This window comes from Pelmatolapia mariae, linkage group LG12 (assembly GCF_036321145.2).
Source record: "Pelmatolapia mariae isolate MD_Pm_ZW linkage group LG12, Pm_UMD_F_2, whole genome shotgun sequence".
Lineage (NCBI taxonomy): Eukaryota > Metazoa > Chordata > Actinopteri > Cichliformes > Cichlidae > Pelmatolapia > Pelmatolapia mariae.
The window spans coordinates 8,002,863-8,027,461 of record NC_086237.1 but is presented as its reverse complement, the minus strand read 5'-3'; the positions used below and the strand labels follow the sequence as shown (position 1 = coordinate 8,027,461).

The following is a 24,599-nucleotide window of genomic DNA, read 5'->3' as shown; positions in this document are numbered from 1 at the left end:
AGCTGGACCTGCTGTCTGTCTTGCCTCTGCCTTTGCTCACTTCCTCTTTTTGATGTCCGAAGTCGTTCTGCAGACTGCTACCTTAACTACATTCTCCCCTGCCACTACAGTCTCCTGTCTCTTTCAGATTAAACCATAAAATGTATCTGTGTGTGCCTTTCTCCTCTCTTGTCACCCTTTGTGCCTCTCTCTTCTTAAAGTAATATTTCACCACAGAGATTTTCATCCTTTTTTCAGTACCAATTTGCCAAAATGACACATCCGCAAATATGTGTTAAGTGTCTGAACAGTGCACTAGTATGCATTTATACTTGTGTCAGTAGACCTAGTACAATCTTGTAGCAGTTTTTAAAATTAATTAATTTACTCGTGATCAAAATATAATTACAAAACAGATTAACATTTGTCATTTCCACCGGTTTTAACGCTGAACAATAATCACAGGTGTATATACTCTTGCTGTAGTATACATGTGTGTCGTTACACAGCAGCTCCCACCGTTTGGATTGCAGCTTCTGTCCAATGAAAGAACGCGCCTACAAAAGTTGACCAATGAGCACAGAGCATTTATGGAGTTTTTCCGCTTTCCCCTGAAGTTCTTGACAGATTCGCCTCCAGATTGCGAGAATTCAAGATGGCCGTTACAGGTACGAGTTTAACTTTTTATTTATCCCAACTGTTTCAGAACACTGAGACGAAAGGAGATTTTGCTGTCACCGTAAGCACTGCATAGCACAATCTGGACCGTCCTGTGTTGAGCATGTCAAAGAAATTATTCCCTGCATATCTGAAAAGTGACTCTTAAGTAGGCACCAGCCTGACGCCGTGGTAAAACCCCTAACTTTGCTAACCTTAGCAGGCTGGGACTAGCGTTAAAGGTTTTAACTGTAAACTGCGCTAGTGACTGAAGCAGCCACATAATCTCTCCCGTTCCAACTAATGCTAATGCTTAGCTATGCTAGTTTGCTAGCTGGTTGAGCGAAGAGGAATTTCCGAAAACTCTGATTACTTTGCTTTGTATGAATTATGTTTTTATTATATCGCTTCGCACCTCTTTACTACAAATTACCTTGAAAGGCAGTCAGCTAGTTAGCCGGAGACGATTAACTCGCGCCCCAAGAGGAACATGGCTTCCCCAAACTCGAAATGTCATTTTACAAGGCAGTCGAATCCCATGCTAGGCTACCGGGCTAATATGAGCTAGCGTTAGCATCTTTCGGCTGTTAACCAAATGTTCAACTTTGTTTGTCAGCGGTTTGTTTCAATGTTAATTCAAAGCTCGCCAGGTCTCAAATATGAGCTACAACGTTTAGAAAAAGTTAGTTCTTGCTCTTGTAGGCCACTTTGCGAACACCTTAGTTGTTGGTGCCACTGGATTACAAGCTAACCGGTATAGTGTTGTAACACCACAATTCAAAACTCGGGAAAAAGCTTTCGCGAGGTTTTAGTGTTTGGGTTAATCAAACAACGGTTATTTTCAACAACACTTTAAAGTATGTGATTTTTTTTAAAACTTTAAAGTTTTTACTAGCGTGTTGTACAGTAGTTGAGACAGAAAATATCACTCCCTCTTACTAATTTAATTGATTTTTATCCAAAAGAAATGGTAAAAGAGGGTGAAGACGAGTGCCAGGGGAGATTCGTGACAGAAGCAAGATTGAAAGGTGTTTACAAGATGGTAGTGAGAGCTGCTATGATGTATGGTTTGGCGACGTTAACATTTTCATTAGGAGTGACTATGATGGACAAAATTAGAAATGAGTGCATCCAAGAGACACCTCAGGTTGAGCGGTTTGAAGACAAAGTTGGCCAAGGCTGAGTTGATTTGGACATGTGCAGAGGAGTGATGGTGAACACAGGATGTTGAAGACTGATCTTCTAGGCAAGGAGGAAAAGAGGAAGGTTTGGGGATGTTGTGAAGGAGAGGGGTACAGAGGGTTCATGTGATAGATGAGGATGCTAGGGAATGAGGTTCATCGGAGGCAGATTTTCTGCTGTGCAACCCCTAAAGAGAGCTGCCAAAAACATATTTATAGTATTCTTCTAACATTAATTACCAATTAATTATATTAATGTTTATAAAAGTAGTTAAAATCTGTGCGTTATCAATTTTATCATACCTATGTGCACCTTTTCATATTCTTTTTGTGTTTGTGTAGGTTCTAGGTAAAGGGCAAACTCCTCTGGACCCCACTGTGCATGAAGCTCTCCTGAGGCTTTGGTGTCCAAGTACTGCGTCTTCCCTTCCCCCCTGCCCTCCCCCAGTTCCCTCCTGCCTCTCACCATGTCCTCCACCTCCTCCTCCTACTCCTCCTCAGGGGAGACCAGTCCAGAGGATCCACCCCGAGGTGGAGGAACCATCCGAGTCTACCTCCCCAACAAACAGAGGACAGTGGTGAGATACTTTTCTCCATGTTTGTCTTGACCAGTGACATTTTTTATATTAAACGTAACTATAAACAGTGCCTTGTTTGATAGAAAACAATTGACATTTAACACTTCTGTAGGAGAGAGAAAAAAATCTTCCATCACTGTTGGTTGTAACTGTAATTGCACCAAGTTTGACATCTTTCAGAATGTGCTAATGAGTAAGCTAGTTGGACAGTTGGTATCAGGTTTCTCAGATGGTGCCTGCCACCATCGTCCTTTAATTTGACTTGAAATTCCTGTTAGATGTCAAGTTTTCATACGCTGAAGCGTAGCTGTTGCATAGTCCTGTCACAATGTCAGTGTTAAATTTAGTGATATGGGTGGCAGTGTAGAGGACACTGTGTTCATGGCATTATCCAACATGAATCTGTAGGAGAATTCTCCTTTTAAATCCTCAGTGTTTACAGGTGAGTTTTACTAGCTGTACAGATCCTTCCAAAGCACATCAAACTGAGCTTTTCCCTTCTCTGCTGGACCTTTTTTGTAAAAAGAATGAGCACATGTGCTAAATCTGTGTAGTATTAGCAGTAGGGCTGCCACAAACGATTATTTTGATAGTCGACTAGTCACCGATTATTTTTGTGATTAGTCGACTAATCAGATCATGCATCCATTGGACGTAAAATGTACAGCTTATTGCACCATCATGCATCTGCTCTCATATAACTATCATTAGCGTACAGCTTTAAGTGTTTAAGGTATGTGCTAACTAAAAATAAAGACAAGATGATAGTTTATTAAATTTAATTAAATTTGCAGATTGTTTCGGTGGAGTTTAATAAACTCAGCTGTCTGCTCCGTGCTATCTAAAATATAACAGGACACCGGAGTATATTCTCGAGCATCTCACACTTCTGATAATCAGTTGTCTGCTTGACGTTTATTCTGCTGTGTAAAAACTATAACTTTAATCTCAGCCAAACCGGTTTACTCAGGAACAAATAAAATACTGAAAAAAGCCAAACACGGTGGGTTTGAAAACGGTTTGCCGGGAGGTCAGTGTTCTCACCGGCTCTAGTGAGCCTAGCTATCGAGCTGGTGGGTAACAGAAGTATCCGAAAACGTCGGAGCGCTTTTGAAAATATGTGGTGTCTTGAAAAACTGAGCAGATATTTGAAGTTTACACAGCTACATTCTCGCCTGAAAATATGTTAAACGTTTATTTTGTGACCCAGAAAGAATAATAAGAGTAATATTAAAACTAACTAGCTGCCGCTATTGTTGGAAACTGAGCAGGGCCGCGCTATGAATTCTGGGACAGGTTGGGCCACAAAGTATACACCGACCCATCCTTCAAATCTGGGGAAATGAAGGGCGTATTTGTCGGCCGCATTTGTCGGAGTCTTTGAATTTGGACAGTCTTCGTCGTGTCGCTGTAACGTAATCGGCCTACAAATGCGGGCACAGGAGGATGCGGTTCCTGAATTTGGACACAGCTACAATACCGGACACTGCTTCTTCTTCTTTGAGGTTTAACGGCAGCTGGCATCCTTGTACATGCAGTGCTGGCATCTTCCGTTTCAGTCTGTTATTACACTCTTAAATCCTACTACTTATTCCTGCGTCTTTTGGGATCTTGCAAAGCTTCAAACGACGCGTCGACTATTAAATTAGTCGTTGACGTAATCGTGACTAGTCAACTAATCGTGGCAGCCCTAATTAGCAGACATTATAAGGGAGAGACATGACACTCAGTCCCGAATAGAAATGTAGGGAAGAACTGAGTAACTGTGAAGAGGTTGGTTATTGAGCCCCTGCCTTCAAACCAGCCACAAATGAGAGAACCTATTGGCCAATTGTGATGTGCTAACATAAGCACACAGCTGACGTTTGACAGTTCCACATGTGTGGTGGCAAGGGTATGTCACTACATATTATTGTAGCAGACAAGTAGGAAGGTGCTTTCTTACTTTTTGAGATAATATGAAGTGCTGTGTTGTTGTTATTATTTTTTAAAAGTGTAATTGGTTTTTCTTCATTGAGATAACCAAAGGTGTTGATTGTGTTGGCTCTGTCGACCAAGCAATTAATGCCATAATGATGTGTAAATTGAAGTTATATTTATTTTTTTAAATGACATTTGGCTGGTGATTCAGTAGATATTTTTTTTATTTTCAGGTGACTATTGAAATAAAAGGTTTTATGGAGAGGTCCATTTAGATGGGGGTCTAAGCCTAAGTTAGCGCCCAGATGTGTAAGGGGTAGTCAGGGATGTAGTTCAGTTAGTTCTGCGCAATCCACCCACTGTTACTCTAAACTTTTAGGTGTGTGGTACAGAAAGAACGGTTGATTTGCTCATGGTGTTTCCTCCCATCTGCAGCTCTTCAGACAAGAGACATGATGTCCCTTTTTGTCTTGCTTGTTTGTTCTCCTGTGTGCACCTCTAACTAGAGAAGGGGAGATGAGGGAGATGGCGACAGAGACTGAGGAATTTATTTCCCACTTACAGCATGAAGAATAAGCTGGAAAGCAAAGAATCATATTCAGCCACATTTACATGTAGCTTTACGTTCCACAATCCTAAACACATAATGGGAACAATAACCTGCATCATCTAATGTAATGTTTGTTTCTTGTATGGTCAAAATTGATGCTGTTTGTTACTGCCATTTTGCCCAAGTATGCCTCTTGTGTTACCTGTGTGATCAGAGAATGTCATGTCAAAGTCACACTTATTCAAATATGGCGTTCTGTTTTCAGGTGAATGTCCGCCAAGGACAGACTGTGCATGAAATTCTAGATAAAGCGCTCAAAGTGAGAGGCCTGAGCCAAGAGTGCTGTGCTGTATTTCGCCTTCTAGGAGGGTAAGATTGCACTGCTGTTTGTGCCGCGTCCTCTCACATCATATTGGGAAAATGACTTTGCATTCCTTTTTGCCCACATGAAACTCTGTTTAAATTGCTTCTAAATGTTCCTTTTTTTGCCCCTCCAGTCGAAAGAGACTGACAGACTGGGACACAGACATAACTCCTCTAGTTGGAGAGGAGCTTTTAGTTGAGGTCCTGGATGATATTCCCCTGACCATGCACAACTTTGTAAGTATCTCACATACTTGTGTATAAAATGTTCATAGCTTATGTGAAATACCCTTTGTTCTTACGTTTTTGGCCTGTGATACTCTAATTGAATTGCTGCTGTTTTTAGCCTTGATGGTCTTAAATGTTATTACTGCAAAGTAAATTTCATGAACTTTATCTGTATAGGTACGCAAAACTTTCTTCAAGCTGGCTTACTGTGATTTTTGCCACAAGTTCCTTTTCAATGGCTTCAGATGTCAGACATGTGGCTACAAGTTTCACCAACACTGCAGTAGCAAGGTCCCCACCGTGTGTGTGGACATGGATACTATAAGAGAGCGGTGAGTTGGAGTAGTGTTTATCGTTGGCTGTACCAGATGCTTTGCTGGTAACATTTCACCAAGAGAAGGTGGCTAGTTGGAAAATAAGTCCTATTTTGAAGGAGGGCCACAATTCTATGGATTCAGACGATATCTTCCAGACTTTGCAACATGATGTCGACATACAGGCCATACAGTTGTTTTGGGGGGTTTTTATAGCTGCCATGTTCCCCTGTAATTTTGATTACAGTGGCTGAGATGAACATTGTATTCTGGCTAATCATGTTTTATGCAGTAAGCCTATGTAATCTTTAAAGGCTTACTATGTAAGGCTTACTATGTAAGCCTTTAAAGATCACAAAAGGCTCTTTTAAATGCTCTTTCCTCATTTCCACCTCATCCTCTTCACATCAAGCCTCATCTCCTGAACTGCAGTCAAGGCTCTAGCACACAAAAACATGCTTCTTTATTCCCAGTATTATTGCAATTACTTATTATAATTAGACTCCAGACAGCTGACTGCTAGCTAAACAGCTGGTTATAAGAGTTGGCCAGCTAACGTTAGACTGGAGTGTCCTAAAAATCACACTTTCCTTCTGATAAACAGTTTGAGTGCATTCTCCTTTTGTATAGGAGTTTGTCCGCTAAATGTTTAAGTTCAACAATGTTGGATCCACTTCAAAGAGAGTTTCTCTAATGCTAACAGCAGCGTTTACAAAAGAAAAGGTCAGGATATGTCTGTGAAGGTTCTTGGTCATCCTGGTCATTGTTGTCTAAGGAGCTGTGAATTGAAGAAGCTTCTCGGCTCAGAGGTGAAACGTCTTCCAAGAAACTCAAAGTTCAGACGTTTTTCTTTCCGAGCTCCTTAGTTCAGGATATCCTCAACAACTCACTCATCAACTCATATCGGCCCCTTTCACTCTCTTAGCTGACTAACACATGTTTCTCCTAGAACAGCCAACGTAGCTAGGATTATGAACTTGAATTGGGAGGGTTTTTAAAACGAAAATAAAAATAAAAAAATTTAGTAGATGGCAGATTGCAGTCAACTAAAATCTAGTGATTTTTTTACACACTGTAATTTTCCTTCTGCACTCTTAAAAGAGTCTTTTATTTTAGTCTTTGTAAATAACTTTATTGGGACATTGGAGTCATAATATTCTAGAGGACATTCTTAGAATTTTCCCAGAATTTTATAACTAGAAACTCTTCTTACTACTAGGAAGCTTTGCGAATGTGAGCCTGAGGGCCGTAACATCAATTGCTCCTCCTCCTCATTGTTTGCAATTAGTTCTGTTTCCCTGAGATGATGATGATGATGATTAGAGCAGGGCGATATGACCAAAAATATTTATCACAATATACATTTGAAAATTTGCGATAACGATGTAATTGATACTAGACAAAATACTTTACAACTCCACAACTTTGAGTTTTTTTGCACTAATAATGTATTTTCACTTAAACAAGCAGCTGTTTTTATGTGCATTAAAGTTAAAGGCATTTTCAGTGGAAATTGGCCGACATATCCTCAGCATAACCATGTATTATATCCACATGTATACATGCTCTCTCTGTCCTGGTCGTTGTGTCTTTGGGCAAGACACTTTACCCTACCGCCTACCGGTGCTGGCCAGAGGGGCCGATGGCGCGATATGGCAGCCCCGCTTCTGTCAGTCTGCCTCAGGGCAGCTGTGGCTACAACTGTAGCTTGCCTCCACCAGTGTGTGAATGTGAGAGTGAATGAATAGTGGAATTGTAAAGCGCTTTGGGTGCCTAGAAAAGCGCTATATAAATGCAATCTATTATTATTATTATTATTATTATTATTATTAAACTTAAAAAGAGGTTATACACACACAATACGGTAATATTATGTTGAAGCACAGTACTCCACGAGGCTCCTGCCTACAATAGCGGTAATGCTCCGACAATCCATCAAGCAGAGAGAGTTCGTAGCTTAGCAAAGTCGTACTAAAACATTTGACAGATTTTCGAGCGCCGTGTACCACATAAAATCGTTTCGAGGTCAGTAAACACAACTAGAATTCATACATAAGGCACACGGGATTATAAGGAGCACTGTCGATTTTCAGAAAAATCAAAGGATTGATTTTAAGTGTGCCGTATTTTCCAAAAAAGACGGTAATAACTACAGCCCGCTAGCATACTCTACTAAAAATAGTGCTTTGTTGTGTATCTGATGGACAAAAGCTAAACCAGTTCCACACCACTGAAGTTGCAGCATTTTTACAAACCAATTCTGGTTCATCCGTTTCATTCAACGATCCGCTTTCGCCCTTCTCATTCTCCGTCGCCACCATGCTTTTTCCGCCATGTGCGTATGAAAACAAAGGCACTGCGTGTGCGCATTTTACCCATATTCTATCGCGGTATTTCATTTTCTTATCGTTGCCCAACATTATACCGGTATTACCGTGAACGGTATGATATGGCCCAGCCCTAATGATGATGAAAAACAATTAAAACACCTGAAGTTCCTAAAATTCAGAACAGTTTCAGGGAAAAATGGAGATATACGGACCATCTTTTTGTGATGTGCCTAGATCAGGGGTGTCAAACTCAAATACACAGTGGGCCAAAATTCAAAACTGGAACAAAGTCGAGGGCTAACATTAATATTTATTGAAAAAAAAAATCTTCCTACAAATATAAGAATGAATCTTTTCTTATGGACTCAAACAAGTTTTGCTGAAAAACTGAATATGGAACAAGCAAAGCGTAATAGTAAACGATATATATATTAGCTGTATAATACCAGTAGGCCAGCTCTAATAGTAATTTGGTATGGCTTCGCGGAGCCTTAATAATATGAAACTTCTGTGATAATGTTTAATTGTTTTCTTTCAATCCTATGTCCAGTTCTGATCCCAGTCCTTGCCCAGATGGATACCCACAGATAATATTGCCAGAAAATTCCCCCACGCAGAGCAACCCAGCCTTAACCCCAGAGCCTTCTGGGTGAGCTCCATTATAAACAAATGGCATTCTATCAAAATTGCAGCATTGCTTTATTTTGTGAAATGTATATTTTAATCAAAATTTTGCCCTTCTTTCTTTTTGCTCAGAATGGGCCACCTGTCCCCATCCCCGTCCTCAACCTTTCACTTCCCCGTGTCAGGCGGAGATGGTCAGTCTCTACAGAGGCATCGCTCCACATCTACTCCCAATGTTCATATGGTCAGCACATTGGACCCTGCTTCTGCCATGATTATAGAGGTCGGTGTTGGCTGCTTGTTTGCTTTTGCTTGAAGGATTGTCACCTCCACTGTGTATTCATCAAAATAACTTTGTTGCATCTCTCCTCCTAGGAAGCACTAAAGTTCAACAACACAATAGGTATGTTTTCCATTTTTCCCCTCTCTTCTGTTTTAGAATACATTTGTTATTCTATGCATGACACTTATGTTGTGCTGTCTCTTGTTGCTGCAGGTCCTGAACCCTCACCTAAGCCCTCCACCAGCCCGCCCTCTTCTTTTGGCTCTCCAGGGAAGAAGCCACCAAAGTCCCCTTCAGAACCCAGGGAGCGCAAGCCCTCGTCCTCTGATGACAAAAAGAAAGTGGTAGGGTGTCTTTAACATTGTTCACAGGCCACTGGTCACTTTACATAATCACAAGGGCAACCTTTGAATGCATTGAACTGCTATCTCTTTTTAACAAATTTAACAGTCAATTTGTTGTTTCAGCACCGAGGAGGCAACAGAGATTCAAGTTACTACTGGGAGGTCCACTCTCGAGAAGTCAACATCCAGAAGAGAATAGGTTCTGGCTCCTTTGGAACTGTCTTCAAGGGAAAGTGGCATGGAGATGTGGCAATCAAGATCCTCAAAGTCAAAGAGCCAACGCCTGAGCAGTTACAAGCCTTTAAAAATGAAATGCAGGTGTTGCGGTGAGCAGTGGTTTACATGACTTTAACTTGGTTTTATTTGCACAAATCTTTCCACAACTGCTGCTGGTGGTGGCGTTATTAATAATGGTAATGATATTAGTATTATTAACACTGCATAAACTGGTTTTATTAACACCAGTTCACATTGTTATAGCACTTTAATTTAACTCTTAACAATGTGGTGACTGTAACTTTTTGACTGCGGATGAGGTAATGGAATTTGTAAGTTTCACCATTTCTGTTCTCTGCAGGAAGACCCGCCACGTCAACATCCTGCTGTTCATGGGCTTCATGACTAAGCCCAACTTTGCCATCATCACACAATGGTGTGAAGGCAGCAGCCTGTACCGCCATCTGCATGTCTTAGAGAGCAAGTTTGACACTGTGCGTCGCATTGATGTGGCCAGACAGACGGCACAGGGCATGGAGTAAGACTTGCTGCAATATTCCATTTCACCATCATCACTTAGTCAGGCCAAGTAGCAGACAAGTCTTTTTGTAGTGCAAGAAGTTCATTCTGTATACAAATGTTTGGCACTCATGAATTTAATTTACTAGTTCTCAAATTGTTTTTTTTTTGTTTTTTCTTTCAGTTATCTTCATGCAAAGAACATAATTCATCGAGATCTAAAATCAAACAGTATCCTTCTCTTGTGCATGGTGTACATAAGTGCAGTCATTGTGTGTTTCTGAGTTTAGATAGCTGTACCTTTTTAACCAGTAATCACACGCGCTAATTTGAGCCTCATGTTCGTCAGTTATTAAAGGTTTAACAACACACAAAAAGCATTTCCTTTTAATAGACAGTGATATACAGAGCAGCCAAACCATTAAAACTGTGATGTGTCAGTACTCTTAACACAAGAAGAGAAACAAACTCTATGCTGACTCTTACCTTGAAGACACCTCTCCCTTGTTTTCATGAAGAGGCCAATTTAAGATGATGCAGTACATCGCTGCTGTCAGGGACAAACATTTGAATTTGAAACTAGGGTATTAAATTTGAGTGTGTTGAGTCATTCCACACTGTCAGCTGGACGTTTCTTTGTTTCCCATTGTTTACTTTGGGTAGTTTCCTCTGTCAGTCTCACTTCTTATAACTTCTTTCTTGTGAAATGTTTATGCAGTAACTGATACTATGAAAACGTCCAGCAGCTGTCTGTTGTATTTTTCTGAGATTTGCTGCCAGATATTTTTCTCCATGAGGGCTGGACTGTTAAAATCGGTGACTTTGGCTTGGCTACAGTGAAGGCTCGATGGACTGGCTCTCAGCAGGTAGAACAACCCAGCGGATCCATTCTCTGGATGGTAAGGATACTTAACATGTTTATTGTAGAGCTCAGAGTCTATATGACATTTTAATGCCAGTAGGGGGAGCAGTTTTTGAAAAGATTTTGGGTTTTATAGAACACTAGAGCAAAATTAGCCTCTGCTCCTTCGTAGGAGTACTCAATTCTGTTTCAGAGGAGTTCTTGGGCTATATTGCTAGTTTCAAGTCCTATTGAATTTGAAATGATCAGTTTGTAAGTTCAGCATACAGAATCTCTTTTTTTCCCAGTCGGATCCACCTGTCCTAGTGACATTGATTTTAAAAATCCAACATGGATTTAACTTTAACTTGACTCTTGATTACATGGTAAATGGACTGATTCTTATATAGCGCTTTTCTACTCTCCCGGAGTACTCAAAGCACTGTATACAACATGCCTCATTCACCCATTCACATAAGCACTTCTAAACACAAGTGCAAACTAATCTACATTCACACTCCGATGAACGCATCGGAGGGCAACTTGGGGTTAGTATCTTGCCCAAGGATATTTGACATGTAGATTGGGGAAGCCAAGGATCGAAGCACCAACCTTCCAATCAGTTGCTGATCTGCTCTACCACCTGAGCCACAGCCACCCGTACATGAACTGTGGCTGTGTCTTCTTTCACCTTCAGTCTGACATTGCCCTTACTTAAATTGTTTTCTACGAGGGAGTTTTTTTTTTCCTCCTAACTAGTTACTAAAGACCAATGGCTCTGTCTGAAATCTAATGTGTTTAAGTCCCCACTGATACGTTGCTATGCCGACAGACATAACAAACTGCAGTGTCGGTCATTAGTGTTATTACTCCTCGGTTCTAGCTTGGCAACAGTGTTGATCCTGCCCGTGGCCACAGTTGGCTGATTATCCAGCTTCCCACAGCACTCATTGGGCAGGTTCCTTTCGGGACTGTTGTGTCATGTCACAGTGCCACATGTCAGTCAAGTTGGTGGAGTTGACTGAAATGTTGCACCAAAGGGATGTCAGGTTCTGACTGTGCTGGGTGCCACACACCACAAAAAACAATTTTGGTAAGGCAAGGCAAGGCAAGGCAAGTTTATTTATATAGCACAATTCAACAACAGGGTGATTCAAAGTGCTTTACAGGGACATTAAAAACAAAAACAAATAAAAAGCATGATTAGAATTGATTAAAAAAAACAGTAGATAAAATCAGAACAGTAGATAAAATCAGTAGTTAAAATTTAAGTTTAGAAATTTAAGCTTAAAAGTGTGGATTTGGTGTTTTATTCAAATGCAGCTGAGAATAGGTGAGTCTTCAACCTGGATTTAAATAAACTTAGTGTTTCAGCTGATCTGAGGCTCTCTGGGAGTTTGTTCCAGATATATGGAGCATAAAAGCTGAATGCAGCTTCTCCGTGTTTGGTTCTGACTCTGGGAACTGATAAAAAACCGGATCCAGATGACCTGCGGGATCTGGAAGGTTCATACTGGGTCAGGAGGTCACTGATATATTTTGGTCCTAAACCATTCAGAGCTTTATAGACCAGCATCAGAACTTTAAAGTCTATCCTCTGACGGACAGGCAGCCAGTGTAAAGACCTCAGAGCTGGACTGATGTGGTCCACTTTTTTGGTCTTAGTGAGGACTCAAGCAGCAGAGTTCTGAATGAGCTGTAGTTGTCTGACTGATTTTTTAGGTAGACCTGTAAAGATGCTGTTACAGTAATCAAGCCTGCTAAAGATGAATGCATGGACTAGTTTTTCCAGGTCCTGTTGAGACATCAGATCTTTTATCCTTGAAATATTCTTGAGGTGATAGTAAGCTGATTTTGTTATTGTCTTAATGTGTTTTTCTAAGTTTAGGTCTGCATCCATCACTACACCCAAATTTCTCGCCTGGTTGGTGGTTTTTAGGTGTATAGATTGAAGTTCTCTGGTGACCTGTAATCGTTTTTCTTTGGCACCAAAGACTATTACTTCAGTTTTGTTTTTGTTTAGCTGGAGAAAATTGTGGCACAACCAGTCATTAATTTACTCAATGCATTTACCAAGAGCCTGTACAGGGCCTCGGTCTCCTGGTGACATTGTAATATATATTTGTGTGTCATCTGCATAGCTATGATAGTTTATTTTGTTGTTCTTTATAATCTGTGCCAGTGGGAGCATGTAAATGTTAAACAGAAGGGGTCCCAAGATGGAACCTTGGGGAACTCCACATGTGATACTTGTCTGCTCAGATGTGAAGTTACCTATTGATACAAAGTATTTCCTGTTTTCTAAGTATGTTTTGAACCAGTTTAGTACAGTTCCTGAAAGACCTGCCCAGTTCTCCAGTCGTTTGAGTAATATGTTGTGGTCAACTGTATCAAATGCTGCACTGAGATCCAGTAAAACTAAGACTGACATTTTTCCACTGTCTGTATTCAGACATATGTCATTAAACACTTTGGTCAGAGCAGTTTCAGTGCTGTGGTTCTGTCTAAAACCTGACTGGAAGGCATCATAGCAGTTATTCTGTTTTAAGAAGTAATTGAGCTGTTGAGAAACTGCTTTTTCAATGATCTTACTTAAAAATGGGAGATTTGAGATCGGCCTGTAGTTGTTCATTTGTGTCTTGTCAAGATTGTCCTTTTTCAGTATAGGTTTAATTACAGCAGTTTTTAGTGATTCTGGAAACACACCTGACGTTAAAGAAAAGTTTATGATCTGTAACAGGTCTGACTCCAAAGTCTTTGAGACCTTTTTGAAAAAATTTGTTGGCAAGACATCTAAACAGCAAGAGGAGGAGTTCAGTTGACCTAAGATGTCCTCCAGGTCCTTGCTGTTAATAGGGTGAAACTGTTTTATTGTGTTTAAACTGTTTTTCAGTGGACACAGTACATATCCTGAATCTGCTGTTGATGTACCAATTGCTTGTCTAATCTTTTGGATTTTTTCTGTGAAGAATTTGGCAAAGTCATTGCAGGCCATGGTCGAATGAAGTTCAGCTGCCACTGACACAGGAGGGTTTGTTAGCCTGTCAACTGTAGAAAATAAGACCCGAGCGTTATGACTGTTTTTAGTGATGATGTCAGAGAAGTAGGACCTCCTTGCACTCCTCAGTTGTAAATTATAATTGTGAAGTTTCTCTTTATAGATGTCATAATGAACCTGGAGGTTTGTTTTTCTCCATCTGCGCTCAGCTTTCCTACACTCTCTTTTTTCATTTTTCACCAGTGCGGAGTTTCTCCATGGAGACTTTTTCCTTCCAGAGATAACCTTCACCTTAATGGGAGCAATAGTGTCCATAACATTTAACATTTTAGCATTGAAGCTATTGACGAGCTCATTGACTGAACCTCTGGGCAGGTCAGGTGTTAAGGGGAAGACCTGGTTAAAGATCTCACTACTGTATTCAGTTATACACCGTTTTGTGATCACTGCTGTTGATATATTTATGTGGGCTGAAATTTTACTTTCAAAGAAAAGACAGTAATGATCAGACAGGCCCACATCAGACACAGTAACCTTTGAAATGCTCAGGCCCTTGGAGATCAGTAGGTCAAGAGTGTGTCCTCTGCTATGTGTGGCCTCTGTTACATGCTGAGTCAGCCCAAAGTTGCCCAGAGTGTTACTCAGGTCTTTTGTCCCTTTGTCCTGAGGGTTGTCCACATGGATGTTAAAATCCCCAACAATAATTACACAGTCGAAATCAACACAGATCACAGACAGCAGTTCACTGAGGTCATTAAAAAAGTCTGTGCAGTATTTGGGAGGCCTGTAAACATTAAGAAACACAACTTTGGATGGGGCCTTCAGCTGTAAAGCCACATATTCAAAAGACTGAAAACTTCCAGGAGATAGCTGCTTACATTGAAATGATTCATTAAATAAGACAGCAACCCCTCCTCCTCTCCTGCTCACCCTGGCCTCACTGATAAAACTGTAGTTAGGAGGGGTCGTCTCGATGAGAACAGGTCCACTGTTACTTTGGTCCAACCAAGTTTCAGTTAGAAACATAAAATCAAGGCTGTGCTCAATGATTAACTCATTAATTAAAAATGTTTTCCCAGCTAAAGATCTAACGTTTAATAAAGCCAACTTAAGTGTTTTAGAGGTATTATTTGCACCCTCGTGTTTGGGAGCAGTCTGTGGCACACGAGGTATGTTTACTATATTTAAAGATCTTTTAGAGTGCAGCTTTCTGTGTTTTGACCAGGCCACATGTCTCCTTCTGTCGCCTAAAAGTACAGAAATTTTAAAACCTTCTAGTAAACAGGGTCCCAGCTTCTCCTGGGAAAAGTCACCACTGTCATAATCCTCGCAGCCCGGACCCTCCACACATCACACATCAGACTGCGGAGACAGAGCATGAAGGTGGTAAGGAGGAACTAAGGGGGGCGAGGCTGGGCAATGTGACTTCGATTGCTCTGTTGAGGGCGGGGCTCGATGGCGAACCTTTGGCTGCTCTGGTGGGGGGTTTATGGGGGACAAAAAGGGATTGGGCCGGGGGGTAGATCTGACCCCGGCATTGACCCGCTCCATCATCTCCTCAGTGAATTTCAGGTGTGGGGAGGAGGGAGAAAGGGAGGGGAGGAGGGTGATGGCCTGTCAGGGGTTTGGGGGACTGAGGAAGGTTGTGGTCCCTGGTCCTGGTCGTTGGTGTTGTTGAGAGAGTTGGAGGCAAATAGGGACCCCTCTTCTTGCCTCAGATGTCTCTCCTTTCTGAGGCTCTTCCCGGGTGGGGGCAGATGGAGCTCCTCCTCAAGGTTTCTGCTGGGCTTTGTCTGTTCTTGGAGTACTGTTTGTTCCTCTATATGAGATAACTCCTCGTTTATCTCAGCCTTGGCACCAAGCACAGATGGATGACGTATGGAATAAAACAAGTTGGAGGTGAACAGTTTCACCCCAGACTTGTTAAAATTAAATCCATTTGCTTTAAACAGATGCCTGCGTTCCCAAAAAATATTAAAGTTGTTGATAAAATGCACTGAGTGGTCAGTACATGCTGATATGAGCCATTTATTCAGTGCAAACAACCTGCTGAATCTCTCGTCTCCTCCTCTGACGGGCGGTACAGGCCCACTGATGAATACAGCTGCGTTCAGAGAGTTTACAGTATTTAATAATCCAGTAAAGTCCCGTTTCAGAACCTCCGACTGTTGTTTGGACACATCGTTTGACCCTGTATGCAGAATAATGTTTGTCACAGTTGGATATTCATCTGCAATTTGAAGAATTCTCTCCTTCAGGTTGTTGACCATATCCTTAGGAAAGCATAGGACTTTAGTGTTCTTACCGCACATCCTTTGTACATCCTTTACGGCAGAGTCACCCACAATCAGAGTTTCAGGCCTAGCCTTTAGCTTTCCCTGTGGCCTTTTACTTTTCAACAGATTTTCAGACCTTACTTCACTACTTTTAGATGGATGGTTGTCCGATATAGATCCAGGGTCCTTTGATAGTGGAGCAAATCTGTTCTGCAGTTTCGCATTCAGTTGTTTTGGAGGTTTGTTGTTAGCCTTCCTATTCACGGTTGTCCAGTCCTGTTTCCTCCCGTATACAGGGGTAGAAGAGCTTCTCTGTCTCGTAGGAAGTGAAGGCCAGTCGGTTTCAGAGATTTCAGCTCGCTGTGCTCTGCCTGTGATACGTCCTCCCCCTTCCAGGAGACATGATTTATGTCTTGGTTTTGCACCAAGACAGTCCGAGGGGGGGTTATTGCTTGATGATTTATAATAATGCACAGAGTCTACTTTCTTGGTCATGTTATCTGTGCTCCTTAGCTGTGTACTAGCTTGCTCATCGCCATTGTTTTGAATAAAAGGCAAGGTTGTTTCATTTCCACACAGTCCATTTACCTCCACGTTTACTTCTAAGCAATGAATTTTTGTCTCCAGTACTGCAATCTTCTGCAGGAGTTTGTGGTAGTCATCTGTGGAGAGGGGAGGCATCTTGTTGCTAGTTAGCCTAGCGGTTAGCACCTTTCCAGGCTACTGAGGCTGTTCGGTGCCCAGACGCAGTAATCAGGCTTCAGCTGTGTATAGGCCACAGACACACGGAGCGCTGAAGATAAGGTAACTATAAAAATGTTGCTGTTTCTGTTAAGAACACTTTAGTCTAAATGATCTATAAGTGTCCAAAAGCTATCGCAGGTAAGCTCATACGGAAAAAAAGGGAAAAAATCAGCATAAAAATCAATAAAAGAAGCAAAGCATTAAAGAGCAAAGAGAGGAAGCGTCCACACTCACAAAAGGGGGAGGAGAAATTCGTAAAGAAATTGTCGATCTTTAGTAATACTTTTACAACATGTCGTTCTTCAGCTACTGATACTTGGAAGCACTGCATGTCTTGCAAAATGAGCGGCTGATGCATACTATTACCGATGCATGTTAATGTTGTCTTTTATAACCTGTGTACATCTGAGTCTTGACAGGTTAAGTTATATTGTTGGTTTGAACACTTTTCTTGAAAAGTGATTACTGTTGATACCATAAATAACATCAAGTCACATCTGTATCATTAACTATAAAGCAGAATAATAGAAATATGATGGTCTTTCATTGTATATTGGAACCCTGGAAGTTTTCCATGCACTTGTTTAAACACAGTAAAGGTCACGCGCACATTATTTGATAGACTCTATATCCATACATGCAGTTTTTATGTACAAAGGTTTGTAGTGTATTTGCTTCTATTATGGTTAAGTCTCAACATCTTTACAAAAAGCTAAATTAGTGTAATCGGCAGTGTTAAAGTACCTCTTTGTCAGTTTTTAATTCATTTTTTCCTCTCATTAGGCTCCTGAGGTGATCCGCATGCAGGACACAAACCCATACACGTTCCAGTCAGACGTATATGGCTACGGAGTAGTTCTGTTTGAGCTGATGTCAGGAACCCTGCCTTACTCCAATATCAACAACAGAGACCAGGTTCCATTACCCAGTTTATTCTTGTTTATGTTAACACACAACACTGAGTCAGTCTAAAATATCTGATGGACTCTTTCTGAAGATTTTGTTAATTACTATTAACATCAAAAATATAGCCATAGAGTAAGTCACAGTTCCAATAAACTAACAAATATTAGTAGAGATCAGTAGATAAACTGTTAAATGTAACTCTGCATTAAATAATTCATCTGGAACACATGAAGCAAATTTTGTGTGACTTGACTTATGGCCCAGTTTCTTAAGCTGTCTTCAGACCTTTGATGTAATACTTAAGTTTGTTCTGTAGCTCACCTTGTTCGGTCCTCTTTTTCTTTGTCAGATAATCTTCATGGTTGGACGTGGTTACTTGTCTCCAGACCTCAGTAAGCTGTATAGTACCTCACCCAAAGCAATGAAGAGGCTGATCGTCGACTGCCTGAAGTTTAAACGTGATGAAAGGCCCCTTTTTCCACAGGTCAGTCTTGTATGGTTTATCGTTTATCACTTTAATTAAAAATATCCTGCAATGTTAAAATGTCCTGTGACTCGACATTGTAAGGGCTTTCTTTAAATTTAACTTGAAACTTTTACTTTATCCAAAACTTTTGGCAACAACTAGGTTCTGTCAGAAAGATGATCATTTATTGTAGGGATCGAACCACCAACCTTCCGATTAGTAGGTGACCTACTGTACTGCCTGAGCCACAGCCACTCCTCTGTATCAATCTAAAGAGGATTTGTTTTTGGAAGAATTTAGGTGAACATAAAGACCTGGAGAAATTTTTGGTGTAAAGCAGGGGTCTCAAACTCAAATGAGCCGCGGGCCACTTCTGGCACCGTCATCTCATTGGAGGGCCACTTTAGTGTCCAAGTAGTACAAAAAAACAAAAACACCCACTAATATTTACACTAATGTAGTGTTTTGTTTGTTTTATTTAATTCCAAATATTGTGTAACAAGACAAAATTGCAAACATGAACGCAATTTTTTTTTCTCACTCTTAACTATCTGAAGCCTTTCAGTTTCATTTGTCATATGCAAGTTAGCACAGGGTCAACATTGCAATGAAATGTATTTGACTCAGCAGTATAGTACAGTAGTTTCATTGAACTACCAAATAAACAGCTCTTTCTGGCCAGACACGTGGCAGCACTTTTGCTACAATTTTGTTTGTATTTAACAAAATAAAAATGCAGGCATAAGCGTACACATTAGTTTTCGACTGCAAGTGAAAATTGTTTTCTTTCCAAATAAATCTCTCACTGAACTAACACAGCCCTCAACATGTTTGCACTCTCTTGTTACCTCGGCCAGGTCCGCGGCTCCGAACCGTGGTAAGGAGACCTCTGGCTAATACTTTGGGTTCCGTGTCGGGCTCGTAGCCGGGAACTAGCTTTACTGTCTGGGTCAACCTTGCTAGCGAGAGACAGAAAGAGGCTGTTGAAAGGCTGCTCCAGCAGAACTTTATTGTTTCGGAGGAGAACACGAACACAGTGTACAGTCGAGTCTAAATAGCTTACTTACAACTGGGCTCGTCAGGCACTCTTTTTGGCTGCAGTGGTTATTATTATATTTACATGCTTCCAGCTCCCGTTTCTGCTCGGTGGCACCTCGTATTTATCTCCTTTTTCTCCCTCCCTCACGCTCACACACACACACAGCAGGAGGGGCGGTCCCATACGTTCTCCCTGCTGCAAGGACTACACCGCCCATGAGGCTACAGTCTTAAAGGGACATGCCTGTAACACTCTGTCGTCGTATTAAATCATTTTTCGTATAATAGTTTTTTAAAAATATTTCTTCACATCAATATGCAGGCTGCAAGTAGAGGTGACGTGGGCCGCAAATGGGCCGCGAGTTTGAGACCCCTGGTGTAAAGCAATATACAGCAGGACTTTAGGCCACCAGTGAGGAATCTTGAACAGGATGCTTTAATGAAAGTTTTGGAAAAGCAAATCGGAGTGTTCAATACAAATAATTTGCAAGACATGGACATGTCATTGTAATTGCCTGTAAATTCATACTATCCTTTAAATCAGGTGACTGCCAAACATATGCAATGTAGTTGCGTAATGTTGACAAAACTATAGTCTGTAATTTTCCTAATATTTCTGTCCTTCCTCAGATTCTGGTGTCCATTGAGCAGGTGCAAGATTTGCTGCCGAAAATCGAGCGGAGTCGCTCCGAGCCGTCGCTCCATCGAGCTGTCCATGCTGAGGACCTGAACCCCCTCCTGTTCCACACCACCAGGCTCATGCCCCTCTAAGCTCTCCACAGCACACAGCAGAGAGGTCGCCATCCTGTCAAGGACCACAGCATTCCAGTGCCTCAAAGAGGCCACAGCTGGCTGCTCTCCACTCATTGTGGAGCTGCAGCTCTCAGCAGCAAAACTCAGTAACAGACTGTAGAAGTAACCTTAGTCTGACAGTGAATTTTTTTTTTTTTCCCTTCAACAGCAAATGACACGCACATGCCCATCAGGTGAAAGAAAGACCTTCTGTTTGTAGACATATGTGTAAAATGTCTCATCTTGCCAGCTGAGAAAGTCAATCGACATCTCAACTTGTATTTGGCTCTTAGACCTGCTTTGGGGTTTCAGTTGTTCTAAAGAAACTCACATGGTTGCACATACAGTGCAAAAGAGTCTAATTCAGATCTTTGAGGAGCACTGTCATCATAGCCAAAAACTTAAATCAGCCATAGAGCTGGAGCTGCTGGTTCAAGTCACATGATCCACTTACATACTCCATGCTCAGCGGGCATGCGCCCCTTTCACTGTAACACAGCATAAATGGAATGGGGACCTGAGATGTAACGCCACTCATTTGAAAGCAACTCTTTTTGAATACGTGCCTGTCTTGATATGTTTTGTAAAAGGTTAGATGTTTGCCCCCAGTGTGGACTTTTAGCTTCATTTACTGGTCTTGCAAATATCTATACAACAAGACCTGGCAACTTAGAACACTGAACTATGCAAAGAAGTTTAGGGAAAAAATGTATACCAGTTGTTCATTTAACCTGTAATAGTCTTTTGCTGTACATGAAGCAAAGCAGTGAAAGGCCTGGGGGTAGATATTTTCTTTCACTAACATAAAACATAAATGTATCCTGTCAGGTAGATATTCTTCAAATAGGAACTTTGAAATTCACTAAATTCATCTGAGAATCAAGTTTCCATTGATGCTGTTTGTGGGGGGGGCATGGAAAGTCAGTGAGAAGGGCCTGGCAGAACTGGCTGCATGTCCAAATTTAAACATTACAAATTACAGTTTGAGGGTTTGAAAGTTATCCCATTCCTTAAATCCTGTGTTTAGTCTTAAGAATGTGCTGTTTCAAACCAATTTTTAGTAAAAGCAGTTGCCCACCCCTCCACCCTTTTCAAGTCCTGAAACATCACCTAACTTGTGTCACTTACCAGGCAACACTGTGATACTTTTAATGTTCTAAGTCCACTGAACACGGGGACTAAATGGTTAGGATCAATACTTCAGCAGTGGATGTTATTCATTTCTAAACCAAAATGTTTTCCAAAGTGAAATGTCAGTCAGGTCATCAGAGGACATTGTTGTTAGAAATGTACAGATGTAGTTTCAAGGGCTCAGCAGATGGCTCATTTCAATTCCAGGTGTAAACTGAGGTTTCCATGTTGAGGCACGCACCTTACAGCTCTCACACTGCAGGAACAGCAGAGTGCCATCAGCCTCTGCACCACAGGTCTGCCCATCCACAGGTCTCTCCACGATGGGCTTAAGTGGTTTGTTGTATTGCTGCTACATATTGTGAGTGTTTTGTACACCTTAAAGATTGAATTGCTTGGTACACAGCTTCAGCAGTGTTGGCTAGTTTTTCCACACTCCAGAGGTCCATTCTCCAATGCTGCAGTCCCTCGTGCATAGTTCACTCACACATGTCCGCGTATTCTCAAAATATTTCTATAGCTGTGGGGCATGCCTTAAAACTGTGAGAACCTTGGTTGATTAGTTGCTCTAATTTAGGCTTGAAGAGGTGTGTACATTTTTCACAAAAGTGAGATCACATCTAAAGGCAAATGTGCAAACTCTGCTGTGATGGCCACAAGTCTACTCTGAAGAAATATCTGAATTATTAAAATCTGTAGTATTCAGAGAACAGAACAAATGTGAGGGTTGTCTTGTTCGCTCGTCCATCCGTTTGTATGTTACCAACCGTGAGATTGCTTTAAGCTTGTATCCAGTTGATTTTTCTTTGGTAGGATGCTCACTTGTTATGAATGAAAGGCCTGCATTTTATTTTCCTGAGATTTAATTAGTTGAGGATTTACTCGCCTCTTACACGCACACAGAGGTGGCTCGGTCCTGCTTCATGATGTCTTTCAAAGAAATACGGATGTGCTGAGGGTTCAGCTGGGCTGGTTTAAAAACTAGTAGCCTTAGCTGTTGATCAGTGATAGTGTGTGGCCTTGTTTGTGTGGCTTGTTTTGGGGGTTTGTGTGGATATTTTTTTTGCCCCTCTTTCAGCCCCTCATTTTTGCTCATTGTAATACTGGTGGGAAATATTGTCTTAAAGCTTTACTCATCTTTACTTAAAGCTTATCAACCACAACAATTTCATTCCCATCAACAAAAAGCAGGACACTGAAGATCAGCCACTGCTCTTCTTCAGTGTAATCCTTTGTAAATTTGTAGTACTGACTAATGAAAGAAATGGAAGCGATAGTCATCATATCTACAGAACCTTTAGTTTCTCCTTCAGCTGGACTGTTAGCATCTTTGGGCTAGTGCTCACAGGTTGACCTGACAGTGCAGTCACTCCATTTACTATGGATTAAATCTGCTTTAAGGGCACAGACGCAACTCTCTCTGGTGATTTTGGTGACTTAACAGTAGGGGATAAGGAGCCATGCCTCCTGGTCTGTTCTAACAGTGCCGTATTCTTAGGCATTGACTCTCTTGCTGGTCGTGTCTCGCACAAGTGTGAAGGCAGCAGCAGTAGGTGTGAGGTGATGTTTCAGGCTTCTGTGAATCCTGCAGGTGATGTGACAGACATGAAGCAGAACACCTGTTGATGCAGATGTCTGTCACTAATGAACTGATAATTTAATATTCTCATGTTAATCTAGGGGCTGGGTACCCTGACTGATGCTCATTCCAGTTATGTGGTGGCTGTGGGAGGGGTTTTGTGGTGGGCTTTTTTTGCTTTGCTTTCTTATTTATTGATATTATTGCAGATGTTAATCTGCAAGTACAGCACTCTGAGATGGATCAGATGTTTACTGGGAATGTTTCTCTTTGAAATGTCTGTCAGCGCCAGGCGCTCTCTCGCTTTCTTTTTTCTCTCAAACATTCTCAACATGAATGTATGTTTCAGCGCGGTACTGTTGGCTCCTCTGTTCACTCGGACTCTGTCAAATGCAGGGGCATTTCTAGAAACATTGCTTTCACACATCCTGAGTACAAATTGGGTATCAACATTTTTTATTATTTTTTTTTTCTAAGCAACATGTTGTCCATAGGGTTTCACTACAATAGCAACACTTAGGGAACTGTAACTAACAGCATGGAGGGCGGTGTTTAAAACTTGATCCTGTCCAGTGATATTTAAGTGTAACTTGGGTATTTGAATGGCCTGAAGCTGCTGAATGAAATCTTTGTTTTTCTTTTTTTTTTTTTCTAAATGAGCTGCTTTTTAAAAACTTTCAGAAAAAGCAAAACTTTTTTTTTTTTTTTTTTTTTAAACCACAATGTAAGATCAGGAGTGCTTTAGTATAATGTCAGCAGACCAGGTTTTCTGTGTGTCTGTAAAAAGTAGAGTGGGTTTGGAGAGCTTATTGAATCATTTTGGCTCAGTTTCACATTGAGGTGGTGCCTCCCAAATGTCTTCATCTGGAGGATGAGGGAACGGGTGCCACATCTCTGTTCAAGTGGACCTGAACAGCTTCAGGAAACATGAGATTCTCATCTGGAGACTCACAGGGGCACCATAATGTGGGGGAAGAGAGGCACTGCGACTGTTTCACAGAGGATGAGAGCTGTGTCAGAGTAGTTTCTTATTTTATTTTATTTTATTTTATTTTATTGTCTTTTCATATCTGTAGGTGAGTTGGAGTACTTGTCTATAGTTTCTGAGGTGTCAGGGGTGTTAATTTGCAATAAATAGTATTTTCTGCTGTGTACAGTCTGTTTCTTTTTTGTTTTCTTGTTACTGTTTTTGTGATTTCAAAGAGAACAATTATTTTAACATGTAAATCAAATTTTTTTTCTTAAGGGTTTTTTGTGTGTGTGTGTGTGTGTGTGTGTGTGTTGTGATTTTTGTCAGTAATGATGCAGGATTTATTCTTTAAATAAATGAATTCATCTATAACTTGTTGTTTTTAGCTTTCAGTACAATCAGTGGAATCCATTAGTGGAATCTTGTGTTTGTCTGCTTCGGGACACAGTTCGTTTCGTCAGCTTACCAATTGAAACATTTAACTGTTTTGTTTTTTTTAAACGACGACCTCTCGATCCGCTTAAGCTTAAAACTAAATCTTGTTCAGGGAAACTCGCTGAACAGGGTCAAAAGAGGAAGTGGTTATTTTTAAGGCTCCACCACAGATCAGTAAACAGCAAGCTAGAAACAGGAAGTCATCTGACAGCAAGATTGTTCAGAAGTCTACAGAACACTGTTTATGCTCTAAAAAATAAAAAAAAGGTTAATTGATGTTTCCAAATTTGTTGTCAGTAAGTAGTTTATTAAAGACTAGTACAAAGGTAATATTTTA

General features: G+C 41.0%; 1 protein-coding gene across 4 annotated transcripts; it reads left to right on the top strand.

Moving 5' to 3' along the window:
* The first annotated feature begins 582 nt into the window (after window positions 1-582).
* On the top strand, window positions 583-24,434 carry araf (A-Raf proto-oncogene, serine/threonine kinase). 4 transcript variants are annotated; one of them, XM_063490520.1, is made up of 16 exons: window positions 583-647; window positions 2,160-2,395; window positions 5,131-5,234; window positions 5,363-5,465; window positions 5,634-5,788; window positions 8,651-8,749; window positions 8,857-9,007; window positions 9,100-9,127; window positions 9,221-9,351; window positions 9,475-9,677; window positions 9,929-10,105; window positions 10,271-10,317; window positions 10,867-10,985; window positions 17,729-17,860; window positions 18,201-18,335; window positions 19,986-24,434. In XM_063490520.1, the coding sequence occupies exons 2-16, from the start codon at window positions 2,285-2,287 to the stop codon at window positions 20,124-20,126; spliced, it is 1,836 nt and encodes a 611-aa protein (XP_063346590.1). In that variant the 5' UTR covers window positions 583-647; window positions 2,160-2,284; the 3' UTR covers window positions 20,127-24,434. The 4 variants fall into 4 exon arrangements, with proteins under 4 accessions (XP_063346590.1, XP_063346587.1, XP_063346591.1 ...); XM_063490517.1 differs by having other exon boundaries at window positions 9,100-9,351; XM_063490518.1 differs by lacking the exon at window positions 583-647 and adding an exon at window positions 944-1,017 and having other exon boundaries at window positions 9,100-9,351.
* The last annotated feature ends 165 nt before the right edge of the window (window positions 24,435-24,599 follow it).

What these genes read in the sequence shown, in the direction of transcription:
- araf (XM_063490517.1), top strand. Translation starts at nt 2,285, where the DNA reads ATGTCCTCCACCTCCTCCTCCTACTCCTCCTCAGGGGAGACCAGTCCA. An exon ending in TTAACCCCAGAGCCTTCTGG is followed by an intron (nt 8,750 to 8,856) that starts GTGAGCTCCATT and finishes CTTTTTGCTCAG; the next exon opens with AATGGGCCACCTGTCCCCAT. An exon ending in CTTCTGCCATGATTATAGAG is followed by an intron (nt 9,008 to 9,099) that starts GTCGGTGTTGGC and finishes CTCTCCTCCTAG; the next exon opens with GAAGCACTAAAGTTCAACAA.